Source organism: Capsicum annuum, chromosome 7, assembly GCF_002878395.1.
Source record: "Capsicum annuum cultivar UCD-10X-F1 chromosome 7, UCD10Xv1.1, whole genome shotgun sequence".
NCBI lineage: Eukaryota > Viridiplantae > Streptophyta > Magnoliopsida > Solanales > Solanaceae > Capsicum > Capsicum annuum.
Window position 1 is genome coordinate 203,971,513 of NC_061117.1, and position 8,382 is coordinate 203,979,894.

At 34.8% G+C, this 8,382-nt stretch overlaps 2 protein-coding genes across 2 annotated transcripts; both read left to right on the forward strand.

Moving 5' to 3' along the window:
- The first annotated feature begins 780 nt into the window (after positions 1–780).
- On the forward strand, positions 781–1,404 carry LOC124885869. Its single transcript, XM_047394123.1, has one exon. It carries the CDS (start codon positions 781–783, stop codon positions 1,402–1,404), a length of 624 nt encoding a protein of 207 aa, XP_047250079.1.
- An 84-nt stretch (positions 1,405–1,488) lies between these two features.
- On the forward strand, positions 1,489–1,968 carry LOC124885870. Its single transcript, XM_047394124.1, has one exon. It carries the CDS (start codon positions 1,489–1,491, stop codon positions 1,966–1,968), a length of 480 nt encoding a protein of 159 aa, XP_047250080.1.
- Positions 1,969–8,382: the final 6,414 nt, after the last annotated feature.

The following is an 8,382-nucleotide window of genomic DNA, read 5'->3' on the forward strand; positions in this document are numbered from 1 at the left end:
TTTCAGACCTATATTGTGGGTTAAAGTTGTTGGAAGGTCCCGGAAAGAAGCTTCCATATAAGTCTCACCCCCACCCCTACCCCCACCCCAACCCCGGGCAGTAGATGATACATCAATGGAATATGATGCATGGGTGGTGATGAATGGGTAATAGTGAAAATTATAAAGAAGAGGAGTATGGAGAATGCGAGTACGGGCAGTCCGGACCACAAGGATGCCACACTTTCTGGGATGGCACCAATCTTTGTGTAGGACAAACATTCAAAAAATAAGAAAATGTTGAATCTTAAGTTGAAGAAGACGTCAGTGGAAATGTCTTTCAATTACATAACGGTGAAGAATTGTAAGAAATACTTGAGGGTGAGGTGTGTAGATCCTACTTTCCGTTGGATGGTGCGCACATGTGCGATCGGAGAATCGGGTTGATTTTATATCCACAAGTACGTGGGAGAGCATAGTTATAGCGTTGACTATGTCACCGGAAAGCATAAGAATGTCACCGCAGAGATCATTGGCTCACATATTTTGAAAATTTTCGTAGACAACAAAGGTCCAAACCTAAAAGAGATCGAGAAGATCGTATTTAGGGAGCTACATTGTAGGTCGGGCTATTAAAAGTGTTGGATGGCAGGCGTCATTGCGAAGAACATAGTTTGAGGTACATCAGAGCATGGATATGCAGTGCTGCCCTCCTTTTCATATATTTTCAATGACCTCAATCCCGGATCTATAAATTCTGTCATGATCGATGGGAAGTCGGGCATGTTTATTTACTACTTTATGGCATTTGGGGCTTTCATCCATGGATATGCACACATGAGAAAGGTCATTGCCGTTGATGGCACACAATTGTCTGGTAAATACGAGGGCGTGTTGTTGTTCTTTGTCGCTCAAGATACGAAGACTTATATCTATCTCTTAGCATTTTGTGTGGTGGATAAGGAGAATGATACAGTGTGGGGTTTCTTCTTCGAGAAGCTTAAGGTTTTTGTCGTCAACAAACTAGAGTTGTGTGTTATCTCCGACAGACACGTAAGCATAGCCAACTGCCTCATAAGGTATTATCCGTTTGTGCATCATGGTGTTTGTATGAGGTATCTCGGCGAAAATCTCCGAACGTATCACCATTGTACAAATTCTCTCTATTTGTACTACCATGCGGCCAAGGCGTACACGTTGAAAGAATTTAATGACTACTTCAATGCCCTTAAAGAAAGATGCCCCGGCGCAACAACTTGCCTCGAACATGACTTTGGATTTGAAAAGTGGAACTGGGCTCACTTTCCAGGTAATATATTCAACGTCATGACCACAAACATCACCGAGTCGCTCAACTCAATGTTGCTCGATGAAAGAGAGTATCTAGTGGCGTCCATCTTCAATTCAATTGCACATCAATTTTGAGAAATATTCAGGAAAAGGTATGCAGAGGTGAATAATTTAAGGACACCATTCGTTCCCGTAGCCAAGAAGATCTTGAGGGAAAAAATGACCGAGGGCAATAAATTATTTATGAACAAGAGAAATGGAAGCACCGATGAATTTACCATGCTTGGTTGTGGTCCTTCTGCCAAATTTAATCTATTGAGAAGGTCATGTTCTTGCAGGAAGTTCGACTTGGTGAAATTTCCATGTGCTCATGCAATGCCAGCATTGCATTTGAAGCACGGGGATGATTACGGTACTAACATTTACAACTACTCTTTGCCCATATATTCGAAAGAATCATACCTCCTTGCATACTTGAAACCTATTTGTACAGTACCTCTGGAGTCGGAGTGGAGTGTGGTTTGGGAGTACCTAGAAATACAAGTTCTTCCACCCGATTTCGATCCCAAACTCGGGGGGAGGAAGGTGAGATGCGTTAAGGGTGTGTTGGAGCCTTCAAGGCCCAAGAAAACGAACAAATGCTCCAAGTACAAAAGATCGGGACATAAGAGAACAACATACAGGCTTAACGTAGGATAATAGGATTAACATTGTATTTTATGTTTTTGATTTTGTCAAATGCACCGGCCAATGAACTGCAGTCGAAGTCGACTTTTTTTGCTATGCATTATTGATTCAGTTCACATCTTACATACTACGTACAAAATATATTATACACTGAAATAATCGACTAGCCTCATAATATATTATAAATCAGTGTTTGGTCTATAGAGTAAATATTCAATACGTAGTGTATAATAAAACTTTCACGTTATCTATTGAACAAACCCTTTTCTTAGTACACTGTTGTGTTCAGAATAATTATGACGCATTGAAAAATGTGTCATTTTGAAAATATATTATAGATTGATGCATAGTCTATAGATTATAGGTTAAACTACATAGTATATAATCGACCTTTCAAGTAGTCTATTACAAAAATCCTTTTCTTCGTACACTGAACATTTCAATGTAATTATTACACTTTGAGAGACTCAGGGATTTGAAATGACTAGATTGTCGTGACTTTTCATTTCCTTTTCCCACACGTCTTTTTTCCTTCCATCAGCACGTGTATAGTTTCTACTGGTTGATTGTATCTTGCTCTGGTCTATTTAAAGAAGCCATAGTCGATTGTAATTGCAATTTCAAAAGAAATGACTAAGAAAAATGGCAAGGAGAAGGTACACGCTTAGTCTAATGCACAGGATGAGGACAACCAACAACATCAAATTGCTTCGGCTTAGGAGCGACCTGAATTTTTTTTCCAAGGTCTAGCTGCTGATCAACAGTGGCTGGACAGGGAGATCCGACGAATAGCCCATTTTCTTCAGGCCATAGCTGAGAGGCTCCACGTGGACCCCCATGACCTCATCACCCTCCCCTTTTCCCCTCAGTCTAGTTTAGTTTAGAAAGGTGTAGTTCATTGCTAAAGCTTTCATGGTGGGATTTTTAAATGAAAACTTCCTTTTTATCTTTTTGGTTGAGATTTTATCCCAAAATTTATAAATTTACATGCACTGAACTTTTAGCTATCCATGAACAAGTTTGTGTTTACTTTATTTTCTATTTATGTATAATAATTTTACGTTTTTCAGTCTTTATTGATGATTCTTCAGTAGTGCATGTTTGAAGATTTGTAAACATTGTTTCAATAAACGTAAAAAAATATTGAATATATAATTGACTATGCAAAATAGGAATTATATACGCTCAATACGAATATATAATCGACTACAAAATATTGAGTACAGTACGTCTAAACTTTTTAAAGACTTTCATTAAACATAAGAAAGGAAAGATTAAGGTTATAATCGACTAGGCTACATATGAATTATATACTGATATCTGTGTTGATGATCCAGTGTATAGACTTATTATCAATTTATACTCGGATCGATTATCGACCTCAACAAGACTCTATGCTCAACTTAATGAAGATATGGACAGCTTAAAATAATGACAAAAAGGGAGAAATTAAATTAAATTAAATTAAATTAAATTATGTCAATTAACACCCTTAAAACATTGTAAAGCAATTTAGATACATTAATTGTGACTCTCAATTACTTTTGAACGTGATCAAGTGTTATCTAAGGTACGCTGTAGTCGTAGATCATGAGATGAGACTAAAAAGGGGAGAATAAAATAAATTAAAATAAAATAAAATAACTACGAATCATCCAAGCACTAAATAACAACTACATATCATGACATGAGATTAGACTTGTGTAATGACCATAAGGAAGAGTGATGGTTGTCACTTGTGAGTATTCAATAGCCAAGTAGTGTTTGAGAACAAAAAGTCTTTCTCAATGCAGAAGCTTGTTCTAGGTAATTGGTTGTTACTATCATTGCCCTCCCCCTATACTCATTTGATCAAGTGTCTAATTATTTTTTACTCTCATATTATGATATTTTGTCACTTTATATTACGTGAATGATGTTTATTTATTTTATTTTATTTTATTTTATTTCTCCTTTTTTAATCCCACCTTCTTTGAAAATAGACGTATGATGATATCTTGCATATATTATAGATAATTATCTTTATCTATACCAGGCTATATTATTAGTCATGTATCGACCAATTGAGTCTATTTTCAAAGGAGGTTAGACTAAAAAGGGAGAAATAAAATAAAATAAAATAAACATCATTCACGCAATGTAAAGTGACTAAATATCATAATATAAGAATACACGACAATTGGACACTCGATCAAATGAGTATAACATAGGGTAATGATAGTAACAACCAATTACTCATAACAAGCATCTGTATTGAGAAGAAATTCTTGTTCTCAAACACTATTTGTCCCAACAACACCCACAAGTGACAACCATCACTCTTTCTTATGCTCATTACACACGTCTAATCTCTAGTCATGATATGTTGTCATTCTTCAGTTCTTCAATGAGTCATATTTATTTTATTTTAATTTATTTTATTTTTTTCCTTTTTTGTGTCATCTCAATGATCAATGACTACAACGTGTCTTAGATAACACTTGATCACATTCAAAAGTGATTGGGAGTCACAATCGATGTATATAAATTGCTTTACAATGTTTTAATGATGTTAATTAACATACTTTGATTTTATATAATTTAATTTCTCCTTTTATATAATTATTTTAATTGTCCATATATTCAGTAAGTTGAGCATAGACTGTTTCTTAGGTCGATAATCAACCTGATTATATATCGATAATAAGTCTATACACTGGATCATCAACACAGATATCAGTATATAATTCATATTTAGACTAGTCGATTATAGAAGACGTAAACATTCTTTAGAGACCCTTTAAAGTAAATGATAGAAAATTTGAATATTCCCCAACAGTCTAATTCTTTACCAACAGTAAAAGAGTATAATTTTTCTAATGCTCTATTTTTTATAGGCCCCTTCTATATAAAGGAAAGGGACCATTTTGAACTCCTCCATGTTCATTTATTCATCACTTTCTTATTTTGATTCAACAACAACAATGTCTCAATCATCTTAAATGTCCAAAAGTTCTTATATTTGTCATTATGGTAATCCCGCTACTTTGAAGACATCACGAACCAACAAGATCCAGATCAAAAAATCTACAACTGTGTGGTTGGAAAGGTTTGTTTTTGTTTTAGTAAAAATTTATTTATGCTCGTCACATAATACAATTTACGTATTTATTGACGTTATTTTAGAATAATGGTGGATGCTCTTATTTCAAGTGGATTCCTTTCGATTTTGAGAAATCAAAATTTCAAGGCGTTGCAAAGTTTGAAATGTTGGAAAGTCTTAGAGAATCTGAAGAAAATAAGGATCTTCTTATGACCTTATATAGAGAATCGGAACACAAGATTGATCACTTAAAAGGATTGTTGAAAGACATTGAAATTAAGAGGGATCAACTTAAGCATAGGTTGGCTATGGCTGAAGAAAAAGAGAAGAGCCTAAAAATTAGGGCGTATGATTTACTATTAATTTTAGCTTTCTGGAAAGGTGTAATGAAGGTGTAGTGGGATTGAACTGCAATTGAATGTAATGGGGGTGTCTCTTTTATTAATCTACTACTTTTCACTTATATTATATATGATTTACTTTTTTCATTCATCGACTACATAACACTGTACTATATATGATTTACCTTTTAGATAGAGTCTATAATCAACGATGACATCCCTGTAAAAGCAATGATACGTTGATTATATAAATTGTAAAATATTTATCACAAACTAGAAAAGCACTTTCAAAAATAAAATTGTTCAGCTCTACACATTCAGAGCAGAAAAATAAAAAAGTTAAGATTGTCTTATCTTACCCAAATAAACAGCACCCACAAATAAAAGTTAAACATTGTCTAAACATTCCTCAATATTTTTGTCTTCCACTTGCATCTTGTTGATGTCATTAGTAACTTCCTTAAGAAAATCATCTATGTTTGTAAATTCATTTTCCTTTCCTTTCCTTCCCCCGCAATATCTTCTTTTTCTGGTACATCATTTTTTTCTTCTCTATGTATTGTTGTCATGGTTCCGTCTTCTTCTTTTTTTCTTAGTTCTTCCTATACTGCTACTATCTTCTCTCCTTCTTTTTTTTTTCTTTCTCTACTTCTCCTGTTGTATTCTTTCCTTCTCTTTCTTCCTCTCCAGCTTTTTCTCCATCTCCTTCATTATTATCTTTATTACAAACACTTTTTTTATTTTTATCTTCTTCCTTCTGCCTTCATCATGATTATCATTCTCCACACTGGCTGATTCATCAACTTTGTTTTCTTTCTCACAAATACCTTTATTTTTTTTTCTTCTTTCTCTTAATTGCCTTTATTGGGATTTTTCTTCTCTACAACAGCTGCATCATCAGGTATATCACCTCAACAGCATTGATCAAGGCTTGTTCCAAAGTTGTTGCCTCAAGGAGAATTTCTTTAATGTCGTTGTCATCACAAACAACCCTCACTGATAAATGCTGACTTTGGACCACACACCTACATTTTCAAGTATTTACCATTTATAATAAACTATTCTATCAGTTGATGAAGAATGATATAGATTCTATTATAAGTAAAATAAAATATATAAAATATGCAACTTCTATAATATTCAAAGAAGATATTACCTTCATCTTCATCTCTCTTCTTCTGCTTCTCTTTTTTTGCTCTCCTCAGCCTCTCTTCCTTCAGAAAATCAACAATGTCCTTCATCGACTCCTCCAACGTTAACATGCCTCTTTCAGATTTTTGATCATCGGTGTCTTTCCCGATGCTCTCAATTTACTTGTCCCCGTACCGCAAGTGATATTCCTTGAAATAATATTTCCACCCAAATTCTGGTCATCATACCCATCATCACCATCCTCAGATAAGGTGATAACAGTCACACCCTCCAGATGGGCCTTCAAGCCATCGATGAACGTGTTATTCAGTTCGTTCGTAAATGCTTTAAAATTTTATATAGTGTTGCTTCATTTCATGAACTGTGGGGATAAGCTATGGGTGCACTCTCTATAGATAAATAGGCAAATATGATTGTTACTAGAGATAAATAGGCAAATGTGATTATTGAGTAACACAATAGTGGTAAAAGTATTCTTCGAAAAGATAGTTTTATACCTTTGTGCTTCATCCGTTCAAATATGGTTCACCATCGATTAGTTTATTCCCTTTTAAGATGTGTCATTTGAGCAATTAGGAAATGGTCAGTGGGTCTTCTATTGATTTACCACTTCCTCTGTTAAGCTCGGGAAAGGCTTCGTATATCCAAATCTATGATTAAAAGAAAAAACAAAAATATATAACTCATTCAGTATAGTATAGACATCATATATAAATTACAGTATAGAATGAACTACTTTAATGGTTTATAATTAATACCAGAAATGCCCAGGAGAATTCATAGAGCGTGTACGATGAAACTCCCTTTGTCACATATGTATTCTTCTGCTTTGTGAAGTTGTAATACCCCAAACTTTTTTTGAAGTCTAATTTAGTCTCCAGAAGATTTAGGGATGAATTCCTAAGTGAATGATTTTTAAAACAGATAGAATTTTCCTAATTTTGACATTGTACCATATGGAAAATTGAATTAGCTTTCCAACGATATAAATTTTGTCCAAATTCGGTATCGGAGTAAAAAGTTATGGATGTTTGACTGAGAACTGTCTGAACCGCCCAGAAGCAACGGTCAGGCCGATGGACCATCGAGCTAGCGATGGATCATCGCCCAAGCCATCATGACTAAGGCAGTGAACCCATCTTCTGGACAAGTACAACGGTCAGAACCGATGGACCATCAAGCTAGCGATGGACCATCACCCAAACCATCGCAGATGAGGCAGAAAGTTCAGGTTTTGGCCAAGTGCGACAGTCAAGACCGACGGACCGTCGAGCCAGCAATGGACCATCACCCCAAACCATTGCCACTTTTGATCTTTGATTTTAAGTCATTTTTAAAAGTGCATTTGGGTCTTTTTTCACCCATTTTAACCCCTAATTATACCAGACCAGAGCTCATAACTTCATTATTCATACACAACACCAAATTAAGGTTTCTCTCAAAGATCAATCCTCAAGAATAAGAAACCCTAGGTGTTTAATTTCAAGTCAAGAATTTAAGCTTTTCTCTACCAATCTTCAGGAAATCATCCACCAAGGTATGTTTAGTGTTGATTCATGGGTTCCTTTCACCCATAAAGCTCAAGAATCCTATTTTAAAATCATGAATTATGAAACCCATGTTGTGGATTAATTATAATCATGTTTATATTGTTGTGCGACTTCCAAGTTGGAAACTTTAATATATTTTCATAAAATTTGTTAATGTATGGATTGAAATCAATGAAATTAAGTTGAATGAAGGAACTTGATGTATTAAGTTGATGTTCATGCTTAAGCCCTAAGTTATGCATACTAGATGTTTGATAAAATGCCTAAGAGAGTAAGATTTATGCTTATTGACTCAATAGGG